General features: G+C 39.3%; 1 protein-coding gene across 3 annotated transcripts in view; it reads right to left on the bottom strand.

Moving 5' to 3' along the window:
* Positions 1-26,024, bottom strand: part of slc25a26 (solute carrier family 25 member 26) — a 198,246-nt gene that overhangs the window by 7,031 nt on the left and 165,191 nt on the right. The window contains exons 6-9 of one of the 3 annotated variants that reach the window (XM_072582497.1): positions 19,183-19,227; positions 13,705-13,774; positions 8,930-8,994; positions 8,312-8,385 (exon numbers count right to left, since the gene is read on the bottom strand). In XM_072582497.1, the coding sequence (XP_072438598.1) occupies positions 8,312-8,385; positions 8,930-8,994; positions 13,705-13,774; positions 19,183-19,227 (254 nt within the window). The remainder of the gene's footprint in view (positions 1-8,311; positions 8,386-8,929; positions 8,995-13,704; positions 13,775-19,182; positions 19,228-26,024) is intronic. The other 2 variants (XM_072582499.1, XM_072582498.1) reach the window with 2 other exon arrangements.

Below are 26,024 nucleotides of genomic sequence, written 5' to 3'. Positions count from 1 at the left end.
TGAATACTTTGCATCAGTATTTACTGTGGAAAAGGATATGGAAGATATAGACTGTAGGGAAATAGATGGTGACATCTTGCAAAATGTCCAGATTACAGAGGAGGAAGTGCTGGATGTCTTGAAACGGTTAAAAGTGGATAAATCCCCAGGACCTGATCAGGTGTACCACAGAACTCTGTGGGAAGCTAGAGAAGTGATTGCTGGGCCTATTGCTGAGATATTTGTATCATCGATAGTCACAGGTGAGGTGCCGGAAGACTTGAGGTTGATAAACGTGGTGCCACTGTTTAAGAAGGGCGGTAAAGACAAGCCAGGGAACTATAGACCGATGAGCCTGACCTCGGTGGTGGGCAAGTTGTTGAAGAGAATCCTGAGGGACAGGATGTACATGTATTTGGAAACGCAAGGACTGATTAGGGATAGTGAAGAAGTAACAAAGAAGATTGATGAGGGCAGAGCAGATGTGATCTATATAGACTTCAGTAAGGCGTTCGACAAGGTTCCCCATGGAAGATTGATTCGCAAGGTTAGATCTCATGGTATACAGGGAAAACTAGCCATTTGGATACAGAACTGGCTCAAAGGTAGAAGATAGAGGGTGGTGGCGGAGGATTGTTTTTCAGACTGGAGGCCTGTGACCAGTGGAGTGCCACAAGGATCGGTGCTGGGCCCTCTACTTTTTGTCATTTACATAAATTATTTGAATGTGAGCATAAGATGTACAGTTAGTAAGTTTGCAGATGACACCAAATTGGAGGTGTAGTGGACAGCAAAGAGGATTACCTCAGATTACAACAGGATCTGGACCAGATGGGCCAATGGGCTGAGAAGTGGCAGATGGAGTTTAATTCAGATAAATGCAAGGTGCTGCATTTTGGGAAAGCAAATCTTAGCAGGACTTATACACTTAATGGTAAGGTCCTAGGGAGTGTTGCTGAACAAAGAGATCTTGGAGTGCAGGTTCATAGCTCCTTGAAAGTGGAGTCACAGGTAGATAGGATAGTGAAGGCGGCATTTGGTATGCTTTCCTTTATTGGTCAGAGTATTGAGTACAGGAGTTGGGAGGTCATGTTGCGGCTATACAGGACATTGGTTAGGCCACTGTTAGAATATTGCGTGCAATTCTGGTCTCCTTCCTATCGGAAAGATGTTGTGAAACTTGAAAGGGTTCAGAAAAGATTTACAAGGATGTTGCCAGGGTTGAGGATCTGAGCTACAGGGAGAGGCTGAACAGGCTAGGGCTGTTTTCCCTGGAGCGTCAGAGGCTGAGGGGTGACCTTATAGAGGTTTACAAAATTGAGGGGCATGGATAGGATAAATAGGCAAAGTCTTTTCCCTGGGGTCGGGGAGTCCAGAACTAGAGGGCATAAGGTTTAGGGTGAGAGGGGAAAGATATAAAAGAGACCTCAGGGGCAACTTTTTCATGCAGAAGGGTGGTACGTGTATGGAATGAGCTGCCAGAGGATGTGGTGGAGGCTGGTACAATTGCAACATTTAAGAGGCATTTGGATGGGTATATGAATAGGAAGAGTTTGGAGGGATATGGACCGGGTGCTGGCAGGTGGGACTAGATTGGGTTGGGATATCTGATCAGCATGGACAGGTTGGACTGAAGGGTCTGTTTCCATGCTGTATATCTCTATGACTCTATCTCATTGTTGAGGATTTTAATGAAGATCAATGGACATATTTTATAATAATTTTGAGATTTAGGCTAAATACGTTATAACTTTGCAAAATTTATATGCATTCAAAGTGACCTCTGACTTTGTTATACTTTTCCAATCTTACATGCTGTAGTCGTTTCTCCTCAATTAATCTTCAGCTCATCAGTTATTAACTCCATTTCATTTTCAGGTAAATGAAACAACACTGGAAGCATCCTAATCTAAGAAGCAGTCTTCATAACACTCTATAAATCATTTCCCATTGTTAACATTCATTATTTTTGTCTTTGTCAGGATGTGTTTTTGCTCTACTATTGCTGAAAAAAAAGACATGATATTTAAGCTTTTCTATATCAGAACAGCAAGAAACCAATTTACTCTGCATGGAAAGAGTTGGATCATATTTGACATGGAGTTGCAGCAGGATCTGCTAACTGTCAATATTAGCTCAATGATTAATCTCAGACCAGGCGGGAAGACTCTGAATGGTGAACACAAGCTCCTTCAGCCTACGTAGAACAGTCCCTATGTGTGATTATATGTAGCTTTTAGCACACTCAAAGCTCATGCGATCTCAGCTAATGATTCTAAAATTGTTTCCAGTGTAATTTTTAGCACAGTCTGACCTATTTATCCAATAGCAGTATCAATGTTTAATGTTCAATACTCTGCTCTCAGATTTGCAAGTACAGGTTTGACCAGGCTATCCAGTCAAAGGCATGTGCTGCTTGATAGTGCACTCCCCTCCCCAGTCATCGAGGCACACAGCCCACATACCTTGCATCACACTCGCACCAAAGCTCATCAGCCATGTTACTTATTTGCGTGATATGCAGAATGTCTGTTTGGCTTGCCTGCAGCATCATGTTATGGAGCAAACCTTTTGTGTGTTTACTGCAAAGTAGCACCATGACATAACTACCTCCACAAGTTAGTCAAATTTGGAGAAACCATCCTCTTTTACAGTAATCGGAGATACACTGGCCACCTTTCATGACTAAAAGTTTGCATGAAATGTGAGTGATGATTTGATCAAGGTAGCCATTATTATGTGGACTGTTTTGATAAACCCTATCTTGCCATTACACTTACACATTAAGTAGCTGGCTACAGTGCTACTCACAATGTTACCATTATTGATAATATTGTAGCACACAGAACTGCAGGAATCGCATATATTGATCAGATAATGTAGGTTTTCAGTAGTAGTAGATGACCATTTTCTGCTGAGAAAGGGATGTGGAGGCTACCAGCCTTTTGCCCTATGGCGATGACTTTGCCAATCAGAATCTAGCTGGCCGGACTGATGTTAATCAGCTAGCTAATATTTACAAATAACAGACTAGTTAAATCTCCATACCAACTGTGGTCCACCCTCTTCTCATGTTGTAAAAATCTGTGATCCTTTTCAAAGTTTGGGTTTGTTGTATCCCAGTCATGATAAGTGCAAATTGAAAAGCAAAACAAACACTCAACACCAGGGTATAGTCCAACAACGACCTGATGAAGGAGCAGCACTCAAAAAGCTAGGGCTTCCAAATAAACCAGTTGGACTATAACCTGGTATTGGGTGATTTTTAACTTTGTACACCCCAGTCCAACACTGCCTCATCCACATTGATGTCTTATGACAAATTTTAAGTGATACCAATAATCATTTGCTCTGTTGTTCTTAGATATTACTCTACAAATCACCCTCAATTTTATCACTATGACAGGTTTCCCCTAATGAATACCAAGAACTACTGAAGAGAGACACATACGTTCAGGTTAAGTATAAGAAAGCATTAATTCACTGAGAGTTGATTCTTAAAATAATGCCAATGGAAATACTGGGTGGATGTGACTTGAATTTCATTAGACCACCAGCATTTTGAAGAGTAATTAACAGCAGTTACAATGACCAGAGCATCACAAAAGCAGGCCAGATACAGATATGGTCTTTTGTAGACTAAATAGTTTCTGAGCTCCCATGGCAGGAAGGTATCTATGTATGCAAAGTATTTATGAAGACAGGAGATGATGGCTGGGTGGTGTCAAATCAAAGAACATACTGTTTTGAAACAGCAGACATGCAATGTTACTCAGTGTGTTATGAGCAAATTTATGCTGATTAAATAGGTTAATCTGCATTTGTATCACAGTAACTTCAGAATTACAATGATCATTTCACGTTCAAATTCTATGTTATATGCATACTTGGGTGAAACTATAAATTAACAGAGTTGATTAGTGTTAATTTGTTGATGTTAAACATCCATGGCATGGCAAGATTTAAGAAAAAAAGCACTATATTCTATTTTCAAAAACCATCTTGCACAACCTCAAGCATTTTGTATTTGATAAGGTATTTTCAGAGTATAGTCATAACTATAATGTCAGATTGACAGTAGAAAATTTGTGCAAACAAGCTCCTGCAAGCAATAAACATGTTTTCTGTTCACTGGAGAAGGTGCTGATGAGGTGCATTCCTGAACTGCTGCAGTCTTTGGGGTGTAGGGACACCCACGGTACTGTTAGAAAGGGACTTCCAGATGTTTGACCCAGCCACGCTTAAGGATATGTTTCTAACTCATGTTAGAGAACACAACCTCTCCCCTTTCAGATGATGGACGTTGCGAATTTGTAGATTCTGTCTAAGGAGCCTTTGTGAGTTGCTGCAGTGCAGCTTGCAAATGATACACACTGTTGCTACTGTGTTGGTGAAGAGAGTGAATGTTAGATATTGTGGATGTGGTGTCAATCAAGTGATGGCTTTGCCCTGGATGCTGTCAAGCTTCTTGAGTATTGTTGGAGCTGTACACATCCCAGTAAGTTCCATTACACTCATGATATATCTTATAGTAAGGTTTTGGAAAGACAGAAGCAAGTTATTCACCTGCTGTTGTAGCCACAGTATTTCTATGGCTGGCACACAATGGTAACTCCCCGGGACGTTGATAGTGCGGGATTCAGTGATGATAATACCATTGAACATCAAGGGTTGGTTAGATTATCTCTTATTGGAAATGGTCATTACCTGGAACCCGTATAGTATGAATGTTACTTGCCACTTATCTGCCCAAGCCTTATCTAGATCTTGCTGCATTTGGATAATATCGGAGGTGTCACAAACAGTGGTGCACACTGTGCAACCATCAGCAAACTTCCCCACTTCTGACCTAATGATGGAGGGGAGGTCATTGATGAAGCAACTGAAGATGGTTGGGCCCTGGCCCCAGTAAATGTCCATAGCAATTTCCTGGGGCAGATACTTTGATGTTGTTCACTGAAGGACAAACATTGGTTAGCTCACTAGCTATAACTCACCTGTTCTCCCTTAAAAATTGCAAGGGATCTTCTATATGGGAACAATTTAACTTCTCAACTAAAAGACAGTGGTTCGGATTCTCTCAGTGTTGCAGTGGAATAACAGCATTGGCTCTTTGATACAGGGATGGCAGGGCTATCAACTGACCTATAGCTGTCACCAATGCATTTCACCTCCTCCTATTTTCACAGAAAATGTTTCCAGACCTTTAAGTTTTATCAGGATTCCCAAAGCTCTTCTCCCACAGCTACCTTACACAGATTGCCAAAATAACATTTCAATTCCTCCTTGTGGCACCACCCCCCCTCCACCCCCCCATAAACAAAGGGACTGTTTAAGACAGCCTCTGAAATTTCAAGAGGCACTTAGGTTGGCTGATGACGATACAGTCAACATAATTCTTTGAGATTAATGGCACCACAGTTGACTACAAAGAACGAGAACAGACTTAAACTACACATTGTTAAATTAACTAAACTTTGCACTTGCACAAACATCAAAATCAATTTTTAGCACATTTTTTCTTACAAGAATTAATCTATTCTCTTTTTGCTTTCCATCTGTGTGACATTAAACCCTTCTGAACCTTGATGATGGATTGTTGAATCTGGCCCAATAAAGTGTCAAGACAAATACGTGAAGAGGAAAAGAACATCAAGGGATAGTAATTTCTGTTCAAAGTTGTGCCCTCATTGTGCATTAAAAAAAACTGTACATTTTTAATCAAAATCTTACATCTTTTACATCAAGCACAGTTGAAATGGCACAGCTGTTAAACTTAAAAGTCTTACATTACTTGTGCCTAGTTTGCTCCAGGATCAGATTCATGAAATAGTAACAAATCATAAAACAGGGAACCTACCAATGAATGAAGAACAAATTGAAAAAATAAAGTTTGTCTTTTCCTGCTGTTTTATTTATATGTGACCCAGGAGACTCCACAATATGAACCTAAATGGCCCACGAAGTCAAAAAGCTTGGATGTTCATTTCCCAGACTTTCATTTCCCTTTTATTATTTTGGCCCCTTGCCCAGGTGTCTGTGGTGGAAGAGACAACAACCCAGAACCAAACCAACACCCGCTTTCATATTTCAACTACACGTTTGCTTGGATGGCCTAATGTGCAAGAAAAGACAGTCGGAGACAAAAGATGCCATGAGAATGTTAAATTGATTACAATTACTCCTGCCTTAAATAGTCTCAACTCACACCAGTATGTGTTGCCACCAACAGAACGTGGTTTAGTATTTTATAGGGAGAACAGGGTCATGGCATGCAACATTAAAAAGGTTCATGAATGATATAAAATATGACCGCATTTTAACATGATTCAATTGCAATTATTTACCCACTAATTACAACTTATTATACAGTCATGGGTCAGTTGGCAGCTCACTCACTTCTGAATCATAATATAACTGCTTGAAGTCACACTCCAGAGCCTGAGTACAGACATGTGGAACAAGGAGCAAGCAGTGCACTTTCAGAGGTATCACCTTTTGGATGAGCCATTAAACTGAGGACCTGCTGGCTGGGGATGGTGGATATAAAAAATCCCATGACACTATTCTAAAGAGAAGCAGGGGAGTTGTCCCCAGGTCCTGAACAATATTTATCATAAAAAGATTATCTGGTCATCATCACATTGCTGACTGTGGAAGTTTACTGAGTGCAAATTAACTGGTGCAGTTCCCACATTACAACTGTGACTACACTTCATTAAGTAGTTCATTGATTGGAAAGAGCTTTAACACGTCTGAGAATCATGAAGAATGCTACATCCAAGTAAAAACATCAGTCATTTCACTTCTGCTCTAAAGAATGTTTACTGCTCACATAACTGAATGCACAAACAATCTTTCAGAACACAATTGTTGCTACAACTTAACTGAAACAATATCGCTCAAATAGCTATTCTTAGCTGCAGTGCTGCTTTTTACAGGTATCACAACCACTTTTAACCCATTTCCAAGTTTATAAAAATTTAAGGAAGAAAACAAGGAATCTAGAGAGAGACTGTAAGCTCAAAAACATCATACGGAATAAATGTAGCTTCTAGTATTCTTTCCAATATTAGATGTGATTTTGATATTGGACAGCATTTATTCAATGATTCCGATTGTGCTAAAAGTTGTACCAGAAACCAATGTAAGATTATTTGTTGGGTTCACAGCATGATTTATTTGTGTGCATTGGAAGCTACAATTATTTACACATAGGGCTCTGTTCTTTGTAGACCTGAAAAGAATATGTGCAAATTGCAACAGTTTAATGGGAAAAAGTGCTCTGGAGTTGGCCAATCCCTGCTCCAACCTCATGACAACACTGACCAATGACAGTTGACGTGTCTAGTTTGAATTTAATCAGCTAGTTAAGATAGTTAATGGATCTTGCTGCATCTCCATATGAACCATATTCCAACCAATCAACATCCTCTTCTCAAACTGTATAAATTTGTGCTTTCTTTCTAAATTGGTTTTCTTGCATTTTAATCCTGATGAGTACAAGACACAAAGCTTTGATTTCATGTCTCTTTTAGCAATGTTTAACTTTTATACTACGGTGCAATTGCATATTGAAAAACAACACAGTATTGAAGATATCAAAACAATCTAGTGTTAAATCTAGAAAGGTAGAGTTTCTGTTGTCCTTATGTCGCATGCACACGCTTACTCCACAGGGTCATACCTCATTTACCCAGCTCCAGTGATCTCAGAAGCATAACTTGCATGGCTGCCACAAAGCAGGTATCATAATTAAGTTTCAAATTGCTTTCCCCATCTACAATGTACTTAAAGACAAATGGGAAGAATTTCAACCTTCAACGAGAAGCTTCTAAATTCAATATCCATTAAAGAGCCAAGATGATGGCTTGGTCTTCAATAAACCCATAGACTAAAACAATAGGGATATTGCAGTATCAAGTTGACTACACAGTGACAATTCAGTTTCAATCTTCCATTGAAAATATATAATTTTAAGGTCACAATGACCTCACTTTTCACTTTAAGAATGATGAGAGAGAAATCTAGTCAATGGGTTCAGCCACGTTAGACTAAATCCAAGTTCTAATTTTAACCTAACCAAAAAGGTGAAAATGGCATGAGGTTTGATTGGACAGGTTTAACAACCCAGTCGAGTTTATGCTCGATGGATTCCAATGCAGTATAAAATTAGGCGGTTCTAAAATGGATGCCTGACTTGAAACTGTTGTATTGCCACCAGGCAGGTTAGGTTAATATTGGGGTTTTAGTTTCCCGGAAGTATTATAAATATCATGTCAGCTGGCCCTGTTCAGATATTTTTAAAGGAGAAAAGAAAGTAAGGCCTTACCCAGAAATCCCTTGTGTTTCCCAGATGTTTTTCAAAACTGGTAACACCTTTCCACTGGCAGTGGTGGTGCCTGTCTGCAAAGAACCATCATCAAATTTAGAGAATGCTGTCAGCAAGTCAGTCTTCTCAACAACTTACATCTTCATGCTACAATTGTGATAATTGTACCTTGTTTGAATTGGGTGAATCATTCCTGCGTCAGAAATCTGCTACAGAATAGTCTTCCTACAAAATGTATTTTATGAATCTATGAACAGAGTAGACTAATACCTTGATAAGTAATAGATTGACTGCATTACATCAAAGATGCAATCCTAAAATAAACCCCAGTTCAATTATCATTTTTTGTTTATTAAGAAAATTGTTGACCCACATGGTCACAAATTTTGTATCTCAGCAGAAAAATGCTGCAGAAATACTTATTTAAAAACATTTACCACAATATAATTATGTTTTATGGGTTTGGTGTTCATAGTTCATTCATTAGGGTTCCCGATCTTATTTCACAATATTAAGGGTTATTATATTTTATTCAGAAAGGTATAAAAGACATGGAACTGTCATGAGTAATTCGCAACACCATTTTATCTTTCCTGCAGTTGTATTCCACAATCTTACCTTAGCTAGCATGATTCTTGTCTTTGCTAGGTCGAGAGGGGTAGTGACTGCTGCTGCAGATGCACCTGAAAATAGAAAACACAGGTTTGTCAAAATAAATATAAAACCTATTTCATAACTGAACCTCGAAGTTAATATCAGGCTACAAAGCTATATACATCACCTCAATTATCTATCCATTATGATTTTAAGACTCAGAATCAAGTTGAGGAAATGTCAACTGATATCAAAGTAGAAGGAGCTCTTGAGTCAAAGTGGTAGCATCCCTTTATCTGAGCCAGGAGGCCCAGTTTCAAGTCCCACTTGTCCTACAGGTGAGTATTAACATCTTTGAACAGACTGATTGAAAAATATGTGTAATTACAACTTATTAAAAGAGGAAAGAATAGTGTCCAAAAGGATATCAAAATAATCTTAAGATAGCCTGTAAGGAAATGAACTTATGCAAGTGACTACCATCTAGTCGCTTCAGCAAAATCATCCTGATTAAGTTTTGTATCCAAAATCACAAGTGTCGGAAACTGGAAACAAATCAAACCTGTTGTGTTTCATCAGTAATTTCTGTTTTTGTTCCAGCATCAGTTCTTTGTTTTAAAACAAAATGACACAGTTTTCCACTAGTAACTAAGGAACACATACACAAAACAAAAGTAAAAACAAACCAAAACCCAATAACAAACCATTCTTAAGTTTTCTAAACAATACAAAGACAAGAATGAGGATAGAAGACAGACAATGGAGCCTATTTCATGATTTTTTCTGTGACCAAAATCTTTTTTTGTCAATACTGCTTCATCATTAATTTTGGATGGTAGTTCTTGACTTAATCCAAATTGTCTCAAGTCATTGTCTAAGTAAGCTTTCTATTTCAACAGGACAGTGCGTAGAGATAAAATCAACAAATAAAATTGTTGTTTAAATTCTTAAAATCTTAAAATCTGCTCCTCGGATGCTGCCTGACCTGCAGTGCTTTTCCAGCCCCATTCTAATCTTGACTCTAATCTCCAGCATCTGCAGTATCCACCTCTGCCTTTATAATTTTGCAACAAGTGATTAAGGGAGTCTCTTTCTTATACTTTGTAACTTTTAAGTCCCATTTGGAAACCTCTTATAACAATCAGTGTAATACCACCGTTTACTTCATCCATATCCCTAATATATGGATGTTCATATGCAATTTGTGGAAATAATTAAATGATTCGTCTTGTATAAAGCGACAAATATGAGGGAGCCATGAGTGAAACAAAATAAACCACTCACCTCTAATCTAATCTATCACAACTCATTTACAACACTTGTGAATTCAGCAGCAGGCAACAAGTTACCATTAACCACCAAATCCTGATGAAGGGCTTTTGCCCGAAACATCGATTTTCCTGCTCCTCGGATGCCACCTGAACTGCTGTGCTTTTCCAGCACCACTCTACTCCAGAATCTGGTTTCCAGCATCTGCAGTCATTGTTTTTACCTAAACCACCAATTCCCAACATGGATACTCTGCTTAATCCTTCAATGATGCAGATGGAACATTATAGCTGTTACTTAACTTGAAAGCAGGTAAATTTCATTTTTAAAGCCTTCCTGCATAAAAAATATGGCCTGTTTGATTGATCTTTTGCCCACTGAGGTGAAGAAAAGCATAACAAATACAGAAAACATATACCAGTGGAGTATTTCCTTCATTTGAATAACTCATACAAACATTAATTCCAGAGTGCAAATAACACACCTGAAGTTGAACATAAAGCCACTCTGCATCACCATTTACAATACAAAACTAATCCAAACCCACTGACACTAAGGACTATTAGGGATTTTACAGTCAAAAACGAAACAGAAAATTGCAACTTATTTTCTAACTGGCATTAATGAGAACTCCAGGTATTGGTCTGAAGTTAAGAGTGTTTATTAACTTGCACAAGGAACTCAAAACTTTCTACGCCAGGACTGGCACTGAATTGCAGCACTGCAGAAAACTTGCAGCCTTGGCTAATAATACTACTGATAATACTACTAATTATACTGATGGCTAACTTTATTAACCAAAATCAAAATTAATACGAAATGTTCTAATTGCTTCTTATAGTTTTTGTGAGATCATTCATTTAAAGTGATGATATCTTCTTCCAATTAAGTATCTAAATTACACTGAATAATATTTGGAATATTTTAAGTTATACAGCTTTAAAGTAATCACAGGTTTGCAAGAAATATTCTTCTAAGTGGGTTGAGCATGGGTGAGAATGCTGACGATAAGCCTAATTTTCAATACTTGACAATTCACAATTTTATTCATTCAGTATTCAGTTAAACAGCATCCATATTAAAAAAAAAGACAGGTTTAACCAGACTTACAACCAGCATACCATATTTATAAATCTCAGTGTCCCAACATTTTTCCTTCTAGAATATTTTATCACAAGTCTCTACTGTGGTAGATGAACCATCCTTGTCAACTTAACATTATTTTTGTAAAGTTACTCTGTGCAAATCAGTTCAATTTGGCAATGAGTTGGCAACCACAGCAGGCGTCATTAATTAGTGCATGTCTTGAGCCACGCCATTGTTTTTTCCCCAGTTAGTGGCGGGTAAGCAACTGGACATTCTCAGCTCTTTGGCTGAGTGACTGCCTTCACTGATCATTCATACAGTGAAGTACAACAATTGACAGCCACATAGGATATCTATGAATGTTTTTTTCCGGAAATGTTGTGCCACCCAAAGGAAAAACAACTAACATAGGAAGAATGAGAGTGTCTGCATCGTATTTTAAATGGTGCAATTAAACACAGGCTGTCAAAGATAAGTGCGATCAGCCCCCATGAAGCTGGATAATTTGTAAATTGCAAACTTGCTACGTGTGCCTAGGCTAATATATAATAATCAGTGCACATCTTCCAACTGTGAATTAGTTTTTAGAAGTAAATATTTTTCAATTAGACAAAATCAAGTATTAAAATTACTTGCTGAGGAGCAAAGCAACCCTCAAGCAACATACAGACTTGTCAGATATTGAATTTGACAGCAACAACCATAGCTCTTTCTGCTAATGTGCATTGAAAGCAACTCGATGCTTGAGTGTTGGACAGTAGGCAACATTATAGATGCTTGATACACAACATAAATTATTAATTTTAAATTAGAGATGAGAGTTCAGTCCAGTAGTTGAATTGTTCATCAGGAATACCACTAAGTGCAAAAAACTATATTTCTGATGTTAATATTGGAGTCGGTATTTTCTTGGTATGATGCAATCTTGACAACTCAGGCATAAGATAAAAGAAAATCAAAGTAGAATACATTTTAAACTGCAAGTATTACATTACTCTAAATAATAAGTCCCTCACACAACTAAATATTCCATATCTCCCCAATTGGTGTCTCTTAAAGATCCAAGTGGCACTGCTATTTACGCTCCAGAACTCAGTTCTGCATCCAAATTCAGCTTTGAGGTGGACACCTCATATGAACAGGATTTTTCCAAATTTGTTACTGTTTCCACATAAACTCACACAATTGCCAACAAATGTACAAAACACCAAAATTCCACACAGATAAAACTGAATTTGGTGCATTTGATGAGAAATTTACAGTCATTCACTTTGAGGGAAAAAAAAGAAATTAAGTGAGCTCACTCATGGAAAAAGTCAAGGGCCTCAAAGTTTCAAGACTGTTAAGGAGACTGATAAATCTGACAAGAAAGTTAGTCAACATGATAAAATGTTTTAAATGCTCAAGAGGGACAAACTTAAAAAAGAATACCAAGCTAATAATAAGAATTAAAATCTGGGGAAATACTGATCAACATTGGACCCTGTGCTTCTAGAAAAGGAAAGAGTTGAGAAATACTGCAAAATGTCAAGGTACCATTGACTGATGTTACTCAACAAAGTGTGGTCAAGCAATACTGTTGTGAAAATTTGTTTGTTGTTATATTTTTCTTATTTGCTCAATTTTAAACGTTGGATCAATTAATGTTATAGCTCTGAACATGGCTTGCATGAAGTGGATCTGAAAAGCAGCAAATGTGTACAGAAGCTATAGAAAAGAATAGTGCTCACCAAAGCAGCATGTGGTCACATGCAAAGGATGTGTTGAGTTACATTAGTAATGTCAAGTTTCACTGAACAGATTAGCAGAGTAATACATGTTGCATGAAAGAAAAAGTGTTTAAAGAAATAATCAAATCATGAAAAAATGTCAGCTTGAGAAAAACACTTTTCTAGGGATTCAACAATACCAAATAATTCTTTTGTTTTTAGGCTTTTCCAGAGCACAGCACAGGTGTTGGTGCCCTGTAGCTTCAGTGGAGAAACAAATGGCATGTTTTCAGCCCTCGAGGTCCATGCAGCAGCACTGCCATGTTCCTCACTCCAATTAATCTGTTCTTCTGTCAAACTTGTCACATGAACTGTTAATCATAAATCCTTGTTGATATGCCTTTAAATCCCTAAAGAACAGACAGCTGCACAGCTGAGGATTCAGTACGGGCCTCCTCCTTACTGAGAGATTTGTAAATATTCCTTTAACAAATGCAAAGGCCCAAGTGACAGCTTCTATTTTCACACAGTTCAAATTTGCCAAGAACAAACTGCCTGTCCTTCATTCAAACACCTTTCCCTTCAACCTTTACTCTTCTGTGGACCTGCCCAGCTCTGAACATTATTTCCAAATCATCGTTGGAATTTCAGAAGAATGTTTCTGCTAACTTGATTTTTTGGCATGCTTCCCTCTCCCAGCCCTCCCAGAATAGTATTTAATTTAATCCTCTGCACCTGCAAATGCTCCACAGACTGCAGCTTGCCAAGAATCAACCGCACGATTCTGCTTCCATGACCACACGGCCTGCAGTTGAAAAAAATAACATTACTCGTTATATTTCAAATCATTTGAAAGCCCAGGGGGTTTGCTGAAAATAATGTGAACTTATCTCACAAAGTGTGTGGCTATTTGTGAGCTTTGACGCATCCAACTTCCCAAGGAATTTAAAAGTGTTTTAAATACACAGGCAACTTTAAAAAGCTTTGCAATACACTCACCCTAAAACAAGAGTCAAACTTAACAAAAAAGGTACGGTCTTTAGTCTTGCAACTGCACTGGAATCTTTCAAAGTGTAATCTGTTTTGCAACAGGCAAATTGCTGTAATACTTTTTAAAACAATGTGGTGCTTAGTTACTGCTGAAATATGGGCTGCCATTATAAAAGTTAATTTTGGCATGCAGTCAGATATATTTTTGCTCAAGCCAATGCATTTTGCCTAAGAAATGACAACGATGATCACGGTGCGTTCACGGGACAATGGAAGAAAACACCAAAAAGAAGTGAAGTTTGTGTGAGCAGATACGCTCCTGATGGGTTGGGGTTGACACTGGTTGGGGCAGGGGCAGGTTTAGCACATAGGTGATGTAAACAGCAGGTGGTTATGTTTTAAGCCTTTTTTGATGGAGATCCAACAAAGAGAGGTGGGAGGGGACAGGAAAGTGGGGCAGTGGTGAGTGCAGAAGCACTGGGCTGAGAACATTGAGAGGTGGGAGGTGAAAGGTTATTGTGGTTGCCAGGAAGGTGGATTTGAAGTTACAAACATATCAGTCTGATTTTATTAAATGGCAGAGTAGCGTTGAACGATTAAATTGGCTGTTGCTGCTCCTTGTTCAGCTGTTCATAACAAGTGCTCAAATGCTGACACTAAAGTGGCAGGCAGCAAAGGTCAATGAAACACATTGGGAGAACCAGCCATGGAGCAAGAAAAGCAAAAGAACGAAGAGGAATGGTCAGGTCTGGGCCATTGCTACATGTTGGGGACCAATTAAAAAATAGCCACCAGGTGTGACAAGAAACAAAACATTTCTCACATTAAAACGTAAAATCTTATTAATGTAATACCTACAGGTATGGCATGAAGCTATGACAGCTAATACTTGGCATTTTAATATTAGAGACCCCGGGGATATTTACATGTTCATTTTCAAGGATATATGTGACAATATACAGCATTAATGTGCCGATGACATTTTGTGGAGTCATAGAATTATGAAGCATGGAAAGAGACGCTTCAGTCCAATGCATCTGCATCGACCAGTTATCCTAAAATAAGCCAGTCCTGTTTGCCAACATTTGACCCACATCTCTCTAAACTCTTCCTATTCATATACCCATGCAGATGCCTTTAAAAGATTATAATTGTACCAGCCTCCACTATTTCCTCTGACAGCTTGTTCAATACTCATACCACCATCTGCATGAAAAGAATTATCCCTCAGGTCCTTTTTGAATCTTTCTTCTCTCACCCTAAACCTATGCCCTCTGATTTTGGACTCCCCCATCCTGGGAAAAAGACTTTGGCTATTCACCCTATCCATGCTCATGTTTTTATAAACTTCTACAGGGTCACCCCTCAGCCTCTGAGATTCCAGGGAAAAAGCCCAGCCTATTCAGCCTCTCGCTTTAGCTCAAACCCTCCAATTCTGGCAACATCCTTGTAAATCTTTTCTGAACCCTTTCAAATTTAACATTCTTCCTACAGAAGGGCAACCAGAATTGAACACAATATTCTTAAAGTGACCTCACCAATGTATTGTACAGCCACAACATGACCTTCCAATTCCTATACTCAACCTTATGACCAATAATGACTTGTCTGACAAACGCATTCTTCACTACCCTGTCAACCTGCAACTCTACTTTTGAGGAACTATGCACCTGCACCCTTAGGTGTCTTTGTTTGGCAGCACTCACCAGGGCCCTACTATTAACTGTGTAAAGTCCTGCCTTACCAAAATGCAACACCTCACATTTATCTAAATTAAACTCCCCCTGCCATTCCTCGGCCCATCAGCCCACCTGATTAAGATCCTGTTCTACTCCGAGATAACCTTTTTCACTATCCATTACACCACCTGTTTTGGAGTCATCAAACCTCCTACATTCACATCAAAATCATTTACATAAATGATGAAAAGCAGTGGACCCAGCACCGATAATTGCAACATACTGCTAGTTTTGTTACGAGTTCACATAGAAATTTTGCGTGATATGACTTTAAGGGCATTTGTGTGGCAGAATCAGGTGGCCTTGTAAAACTTGCCAAATTTAAGTCGGTGCATTAAATTCAATTTACATTTACACATGTGACAGAACTCAAGAAAACATTCCTCTTTATATCTGAGGAGGAGGAAGAATTTTACCTGAGAAAGTAACTTTAGCAGCATGTATCAATCCATTATTCTCTCTCCGATAGGATTTTTATTTGTAGAGATTCGTAATAAATGAAATACAATAAAGTCCCTTCACAATAAAATTGATCACACATGGCTCTGAGAGCTCTTGTGCCAAACTAACCCTGCAGTATAGTCTGTGGACATGGAAGAAAAAACTAAATTATAGAGTGGTGAATTCCAGTTTTCATCTTGATACCATCAGCAAGGGTGACCATAAAGTAAAGTGGTGTTAGTGCTGTTAATAATTATACATGACTATACCACAATGATATTACTGGCCTGCCACCATCAATGCACCAGTGGAGTAAATGAGGTGATGCCACTGCTACATGGGAACACTGTACAGCACCAAAAAGAATGATAGCTATTGTGCATGTTGCGTATATCACCATCAGTACAGATATAAAAACTAAGCAGGCTGGCAGTCAGACTTGTAAGGCCATATTTTCTTGTGTCTGGCGGTGGCAGAGAGTGACTGAAGCTTCTATGCACTCGTTTACTTCACAAAATTTCACAGGCTATCTCCAAAACATTTCTACTCCCACGACAAAATCTACAACAACATGAGTCTTCAGATACACATTAAAGATGTAATTTAAGCTCCCATGCATACGATGTCTGGTTAAGATGCCATAAACTATCTATAATATCATTTGCATGACATGTCACAATATCACACCAGCTTTCTGCCAGGAATAAGCAGTGTATTTACACAAAGGCCCACAACTGTCAGAACAGCATGAAGTAATCAGATTGTTTTTGAAAGGGTGCTATTCTCTCCCACCATCATATGCAGTTTGCCTAAAAAATGATGGTCCAAATACTATTTCTGAAACAGGCTTAAGTGCCATGTCAGTGTCACGTGTGCTACACTAAGTTGCAGATTGAATAGAGGACTTTGTTTTATACTTCAAAGCTTCTTGTCACAGAGAACCATTCCAGTCTCCTGTTCTTTCCTTATGAATAACAAATTTCAAATAAATTCACTGCTGCTGAGCCGAGGAACCCACACAGCAGGTCTCTGTTAAGCTTCTCGGATAGTCTTTCACTTTAACTCCTCCCTGTTCACTATTCTTGCTTAGGTTTTGTCTTTTGTTTTTACTTTTGCATGTTAAAAATCAGATTGTGCTTCATTTTAAGAAAGGGGGCGTTTAAATTTCAGAAAGCAGGCAAAAGTAATTAAAGCAGGTTAAATTTTTTTTAGGCATTCAAAGTGGAGGGGATCAAATCTAAGTCCACTGGAAGCTTCAGTATATCCACAAATCCCTTGAACTATTCAATATCTTTTCTATCAGCCAAACAACATTATTCTCAGATTATAATATCCACAAGAGTAGCATCCAATGAAACTCTATTGATAAAACAGTAACAGGAAATAAAGATACATCTGGCATACTTTTCCATTTGGTGATGAAATTTAACCCACATTTTCTTTGGAATTGCTGCCTACAATCTGACAATTTATTCTATGAACTACACCCATTAAACATTTTTGTCCCTTAAAGCTATATCATATATTAAAAAGTTTGTTTTATGTATTCTTTTAAACATAAAACCTGCTCCCTTATAACCTGCTATTTTAATCTGTAGTTGTGTTTATCCACACCATTCAGATTTGATGTTACATTAATTTGTGGGTGGAGCTAGTTCACCGAGCCACATGAACCGCACAGACAACTGGTATGAGACACATCCTTTTTCAATCAGGGATCACAGAGAACAGCTAAATTCAAATATTGTGAACAAACCCAATTTTTATTTGTTTTGAATATGTTGTTGCCTCTTTTCCTAGTTGATTGTAGACCAACGACCGATAGATCGGGAAGAACTTTAACCCAGTGTAGTGATTGTACAAGGTCAGCCAGGTAAGACCTCAGAGTATGTGATGTCCCTGATTGGGGCTTTTAATCAGGGAGTGCTGGTTGACAGATATAAACATGAGTGTCAGAGTTTCTGTTCGCTCAGGGCTGGCTTTGAGGGAGCTGAATCAGTGTCAAGTACTTTCCACATGCAAATAAAGAGTGACTTGGTGATGGGATATACCACCTCGGAGGAGTCATTTTACCTAGCTCACTAGTCATTACCAAAGGCCCTGTTGTCAGGAAAGACTAGACTCCATGTGATGGGAATTGCACACTTAATTTACTGAACTCCCTTCTACTTTTTCTTCGACCTACTATGCCACTACCATCCTGTCGATGGGAAAGACTTCAATGTTTGAAAAATCAGAAAGTGAAAGCAGCAGTGTTTGTCATATTTTTCTAAAAACCTAGTTAGTGGTTTCTGCACTGAGGTATATGTGCATTGATGTGGAGCCTTGAGAGTTAGGTGCAGCTGCAAACATGGAGGTGGGCAAAGGGAAGGGGGGAGTATTAGAATGCCATGACACAGGACAGAAACCAGCACGGGGAAAAGCAGGAGAGATAGAAGAAAATGAATGGAATAGCTATGGCATGCAAGGGGTGGTTTAGCAAAGGGGTTTAAAAGATGTACTGAAGCTACACAGATCTCAATTCCTTTTTAATTTCTCAGGATGTCTGCCATTGTTCGCAAGGTTGGTGATAATGGTCCATTATAACAACTTATATTTATGTAGCATTTTTGGTGTTAAAGATTCCATAATGCACAAAACAGATGAGCAAAAACAAGAATTAACAGAGTTAAGTACAGGTTATTAAAAATTGTTCAACACAATGTTTATTAAATTTTAAAAGTATTGAACATGAAGGGAAAAGAGGCACAGGCAGAGGGGATAATCTAACAATCATGTAACAAAGAGCTTTCTGGTTGGCATAAGAATCTCGCCCATTATCATAACGGGCATGTTGGATGACCAAGTGCGGGGAACTGAAAGTTGGAGTCATGTGATAAAGCCTCTCGGAGAGTGTCCAAGAAGAGCTGGCAATCCAAGCATGGGATCCGAGTTTATGGAACAAAGAAAAAGTGGTGACTATATCAGCCTGGACTCCGCACAAATCCAGAAATTAGACCAGTGCTGAAGCTAAGTTATTTACATCACAAAAGTGTTAACCTACCTTCAGAAACTCCCACAGAGGAAACTGGACCAGAGCAAAGGGAATCTGAAAGTGAAAACCAAAGAGATCAGCAAATTCACCACCTTTTTCTTGTATTCTTTCACAAGCAGATTATTCTTCCAGGTGGCAAAGATCACAAGTTTGGAAGATACAATCAGAAGAGTCTGCAGTGCATTGTATAGATGGTACACACTGCAATCACTGTCTGTCAATAGCAGAAGCAATGTTTAAGCTCTTCCATAGGGTACTGATTTGTCCTAGATAGTGGTGAACCTCAAGTGTTCTTGGAGCTGCACTCATTCACGCAAGGGAATGGTATTTCATCGCACGTGCCATGAATATATAATTTCTATGGATTTTACAGCAAATTGTAATCTCTTTTTTAGATGACCATAAAGAGCTTTAAAAGAAATGGTCACCATTTCTCAGCCAGACTGAGAAAGCAGACTATACTCCCTCAAGAAGGATGTACATTTCCACTGGGATAAACAGAAACCCATTTAGAATGGTCTCCCTGGTGGGGTAAACAGCTCTACCTCAACACACTGAACCTGAAAGAATGAGAACCAGTTAAAATAACGACTGGCACAAAGACAATGAAATGGGACTATCCTCGAGGTCTGAGCTAACTTAATACCCCAAATGGAAGCAGGAAGTGACAGCTTGGGATAGCAGCTATGTTGGGTTTTGAATATTCTGGCTCACAGCAATTTTGAACAGTGACCACAGGAGGACCTGTGAAAACGGTTCCAGGCCACAGCAAAAAAAAGACAAAGCAAGTGTGAATAACATGTAAGACATGGAATTTCCTTTCATCATTGACATTTATGTAGGAAGGGGCTGGACTGAAAAGGAATTCAGGCAGTTTTCAAATGTCATGCCAGCAGAACCTTAATGGAAAAGTGGCCTTCTCTTGAAGCTCCCTGAACTTGCTTCACCTGTTGGGTCTACACTATTCTACTACAAAAGCCGATGCAACTGCTGAGAGTCTTCAACTTCAACCTTGTACTCCAAGCAACGAACATTTCAACTATAGGCCCTGCAATACTGTCTTAAAGGGCTGAACAAAATTTCATTTTTATCTGGATCTTTTATCCTTAACTGCATTTAACCTTTGTACACATTGAGTTAAAGCTTTATTCAGTAAATGGAGTCACTCACAATTTTTTTTAGCCTGTGTGTTTCCCTTTTAATTTATCAGTGAGTCCATTTTAAAAAAAATCAGCAGCAAAGCTTTAGTCTAGTAGTAAAGGATTGCATAGTTGTGGTACACACCCGATTTGCACATTGGACATCATTATATCACTTGAAAAACAGAGTCATAAAACAAGTTCTGTAACCCTTTCAGTATGCACATTTCTGAATGAAACATGGTAATGCTCACATCAGCTAATCTGCTGTGACATTGCAATATCTGATTTTCACTGTCAGCATGTGTGTAAGGAGGTGAAGGGTGTATAAAGAAGGTACAGCTTGACAATGGTAAGTAAACATAAAGCAGAGCTTATCTCAGTATTAAGTATCTACACTTATTCTGACGTTTTTTTGGGCTCTGCTGATGCCTCAGCCAAATATATGTTTATATACAAGATTGAAAAAATGCACAGGATTGTAAAGGACAAGAATAAAGTCGAATCTGTGTTTGTAAATATGGACATATGTATGGCATGATCCAATGTACAGACCATCAAATCATTTATGAATAAAGTATATTTTGAAATAAAAAAAAATCTACACTTATTCTGATGTCTTTTCTTATCAGGACAGGTGTCGAGTTGCGAGTCATCAGAGCTAGTGCAGAGATCATCGCTGGATCATGATTGGACGTTGGAGGATCGTTTGGTTGTGCTGGCCTGCTCTTGGTGGATCTTCATGCTGGCTTCGGCCTAACGCCAATTCAGGGACCAGCCAACCTCAGAGCTATGGCCTCAACAGCTGCCTGCAGCCCTGGGCAGGGGGTTCGAAACACAGTCAGGGTGACTGTGAAGAAGATTGAGGATCTTACACCGCTCGACCGCACCTTGTTTATTAAGAAGGTACTGTTGGGATGCTGTGGGTTCGCTGCAGCGGACGTGTACTGCCTGCAGGATTTACCTGGGGCAGGCTACTTTGATGTGACCTTCAGAAGTGTGAAGCAGTGTGAACAGCTCCAGAAGGTCTTCAAGGAGAAGGAAGGGGAGCCGCTGTTTTCCATCTTGTCGGCGACCCCATTGTGTGTGCTTCCTGCACAGAGGAATCGGGTTGTTACAATCCATATGTACAACCCCTATGTTCCAGCGGCTGATGCTCTGACCTTCCTGGGAAGGTACGTCCAAGTTGAGGGAGAAGCCACTGATGTGATCGACCCCTTTGGGATCTGGACCAGTAAGCGGCAGGTCAGGGTAGCTCTGAGGGCCGATGATAGTGGGAACATCCTCCACCCACCCTCGAGCTTCGCAATCGGAGGGAGCAGAGGCTACCTGACATATACAGGGCAGCCGAAAGTGTGCCGAACCTGCGGGAAGTCAGGACACGTGGCGGCGGATTGCAAAGTGACCATCTGCAGGAACTGCAAACAGGAGGGTCACTTGACTAAGGACTGCCAGGAAGAAAAGAGCTGCAACCTGTGCGGAGAGGCAGGCCACATGTATAAGACCTGCCCAAGATGTGGGGGCCACACTTACGCACAGATGGCTGGAGGTGGCAATGTGAGCCGTGGACCCCCAAAGACCAGTAAGGTCCACCCGGACAGCAGGGAAACGGGGTCTGGTGGCACCCAGAAAGAAGAACAGGCTGGAGTGGAGGAGGCGGCAGCCAGCGGAGAGACACAGCAGCTGATCCTAGCTCTAGCTGGGCAGATGGAAGAAATGGAGGAGGCGACAATCAAGCAGGCAGAGGAGTGGATACCTGTTAAAAACAGGAAGAGGAAATCTTGCCAAGCCCCCAAAGCCTCCCAGCAAAAGGGGAAAAGACAGCTGCATGAGGGAGGAACGGCCAGCTCTTCGGAGGGGGAAGATGGCTGCACAGAAGGCCATCACCACCAGAAGAAGAGACAGAGCGCCGTAGGTAAAGAGGAGGGCATTTCCTCCCAACCAGGAAACAACAGACTCCCCGAAGTGCACCCTCCACCCAGTGAGAACCAGGGGGTACCCACTGCCCCACAACTACAGGCAACCGAGAGCTGTGATCCTCTGACAGTCCCATTGTCAGACACCAAACTGGACAGTGAGGACCCTTGCCCTGGCTCAATGACACCAGAGCGGGTAAATGACCCCAGTGAGGAGCTGGATAGCTAGCTCAGCCCAGCGAAGGTCCAGCAGTTCGTGCTTACCTTGAGGATGTAGACAGCCACCCCAGAGACAGGATAGTCAAAAGGACAATGGTAACCCCATAACCTGGGGGTTAAAGAAGTTTCATTTGCTTTCATATAACAGGGCACCCACTCTTTAGGTGGGTTCCGCTGAAGCCACAGCCAAATACCAAGGGACTGGATAGTTAATAAAGGTAACTGTTAATAGGATAACTGTGAATTCGATTAATTCAATTTGTTCTTTGTAATGTTAAGACATGCAATGTATATAACTATGAACGACATGGAAAATTGTACAAGTACTAAAGATTTATTTACATGAAATAAAAAAAATCTACACTTATTCTGATACAATACTTCAATTTGATGTTAACAGCATTGGAGTTTTTCTGCATGACAAGAAACAAGAACATACAAAACTGAGGCAATCTAATGCTTGGCAGGCAGGTGGAATTACATCACACGTTTACATATCCGGTTGCCATTATAAATGTTGTTATTGAAATGGAGATTGCACATACACAGGCAAACACATTGAACTACAGGATTTTTGTGCAGTGGATTCAAACTCTAAACACAATACTTGAAATGAAACCAAAGTTAATGTGATTATCCACTGGATCATTCAATCCCTCTTTCAGTTCATTGTGTATTGCTTACAATTATGTGCTATTTTTTGTGAGTAACTGCTTTACCAGTACACTCAAAATTGTATTCTTTGCTAATTTGAAAGTCAAAGGAAAATTGATTGCATTACATATTACATAATATTATAAATCACATTGAGCATATGTTTGTCAACTTTGCATTTACTCAGTGAAAAACATACTATTTAAGACATACTGTACGTTACCTTGAGTAGCAAACAGTTAGTAGTACAGTTTTTGTTCAACTTAATTTCTAGTGGCCTGTGACCATTTGTAAACCACACAAACTTTTGTGTCATAGCAACTCCTTGATTGAATTACTTGTAACTTACTATCAACTATTACACGATACCTCTGTCAGTCATGCAAAATATTGATCCTGAAGGCAGTGAGACCATGAATCGTGACCTGAAGATAGACAACTTTATCGGTTCAATACTATGATTACTATAGCTAATAAAGTAACAACGAGCTAACACTGATCTCCCATGGCTTAGTGACAAACTGTAGACATGCAACTGAACTTAAGACATTTTGTTACCATCTCTTCCAGAATGCAACAAAAAAGGTTAGAGCTTTTCTCAAACCTCCTGTCATGGCTAATAAATGAGAGGGATTTATTTCAATTTTCTAGCAGAAGTGTGCTTGACAGACACCTGTCACTGCACATTTACTATCAGCAGAGACAGGAAATGGCAGTGAGAAGAAATCAATGCCATTGCTGTACGCAGAGCTGACAAAATGAAACCTCTGAGGATGTTTGTCATCTTTGACAAAGTATTCTCTCCAGGGGCATCTCAAAATTTCACTAGAAAGGTCAGCGCTGGTCTACTTTGCCAAATACTTGCAATTTAAGCATGCTTAGAAAATGCCTGCTTACTACTGGGCTCAGCAAACACTGGATTTTTAAAAATTCATTTCTGAATTAAACAAGGATGCATTTCTGAAAATCTATGGCAGGTGACCTTGAAAAAGCTTGGTTTGTCAGAAGAAAATAGGTCATTTCAACTTCGTTAGGAAACCTGTCAACACCAATTTTCTCGGGTACATTCTTGGACTTCAGTCTAAAATGGTACACAAGAAATATTGCTTAACCAACAGTCTGATTTGAATTGATTCCCTGCCTTGCAGCATTTTACTTGTAGTAACCGACAAAGACAAATGGAATATATTGGTCATTATCATGTATATATGAAAGAAATTGTACAGAAAATTGAAAATCCAAAGGACACCTTGGACACTAGCACACAGCGTTTAAAATATGAGACGGCAAGAGGTAGTTTGTGAATACTAATACAACAGCAAAATATTGAGAATGTTGGAAATATTCACAGGTCAGGCAGCATCTATTCAGAGAAAGAAAATTTGAGCTTCATTCTTTTTACGCTTTTGAAATTTTTGCAGCTGAAAAGTTCTAATAGAGGTCAGAAGAGAATCAGAATCAGGCTGTTTTTCAATTCAGAGGAAAGTACAGTCTGACAAATGATTACATAATTCAGTGCCAGCTTTTTTTGGGAACCATTTTGGGATAGGTCACTAAAATAAATGCAAAGTACTTTGGATGCTGGAAATCTGAAATAAAAATCAACAGAGCTGGAAATATTCAGCAGGTCTTTCAGGATCTATGGCAGGAAAAACAGAAAGGATTAAGATGACCTGGGAAGTTGCAGATGGAGATAGATACATTGCTTGGGTGGGAAATATCTGGCAGATGGAGCTTAATGTTGGAAAATGGATGAAGTTGTTCATTTTGGCAGAAAGAATCAAGAACCAGAGTATTAGTTAAATAGAGGTGGATGTAGAGTTCTGAGTGCAGAGGAATTCAGTTGTTCTCGTGCAGGAGTCACAAAAATGTCAGTATGTCAGTATAGCATGTAAGCAAGAAGGCTAATGGGATATTATCCTTTACTGAGAGGAATTTTAGCTAAAAGGATGTTGTCCTTTAGTTATATAGGACATTGGTGAGACAACATCTTGAATACCACATGCAGTTTTAGTCTCGTTATTTAAGACATAATGTAAATGGAGTTTGTTTCAGAGCTTTCAGGAACTTGTGAGTTGTCTTATGGGGATAGGCTAGAAATGTTATTACTGGAGTTTAGAAGTGAGTGGGACTTGACTGAAGTGCCTAGGATCCTGAAGGGTCTTGACAAAGAGGACATGAAAAAGATATTTCCTTTTACCGATCAGTCCAGAATGAGGAGACACTGTTATAAAACTGGGGTCATCCTTTCATGACGAAGATAAGGTGAATATCTCTTTGTGTGAATTTGAATCACTCTGCCTCAGAAACAAGTGGAGGCAGGGTCGGTAAATATCTTTAAGGCAGAAGTGGAAGGATTCTTGCTTGGACTGGGGGAATTAAGGTTATCAGGGGTGGATGGGAATGTGGAATTCAAAACACAAACTGACCAGCCATGATTGTATTGAATGGAACAGCAGGCTCTTGGGGCTGATTGGTTACTTTTGCTCCTATTTTATATGTTCCTTCACATAATCTTTTGTACTTCTCATAAACACATGTTTATTTTGAAGAAAGAACAACCGTCAAGAGATTTTAAAGGAATCATGAATTAAATGGAGTTCATTTTTTTACCAAATAGACACTATACATGCGATACTTTAACAGCTGAAGTGCAATAGAATATTTGCACAAAGTCAGAACCAACATCTGCGTTCAGGCTTGCTAATGCTAGTGTAATGTTACCTATAGGTTTTCAGCAGCATAGCTTAAAAGATGATTGACTGCTTGTGCATACAAAATTACATTTTCTTTCATCAGGCTGGAAGTAATGTATAAAGTTTTCCATTTGATTAGAAGAACATGTCAGTCAAAGCCCTTTACAAATAAGAGTCCAAATTGGTTGGTGAAGCAAAGGAATCTAGGATTGTATATATATAAAATG

Source organism: Chiloscyllium punctatum, chromosome 12 (assembly GCF_047496795.1).
Source record: "Chiloscyllium punctatum isolate Juve2018m chromosome 12, sChiPun1.3, whole genome shotgun sequence".
Lineage (NCBI taxonomy): Eukaryota > Metazoa > Chordata > Chondrichthyes > Orectolobiformes > Hemiscylliidae > Chiloscyllium > Chiloscyllium punctatum.
Note: the sequence above shows the minus strand (reverse complement) of the source record. Positions and strands in the feature narration are given on the sequence as shown.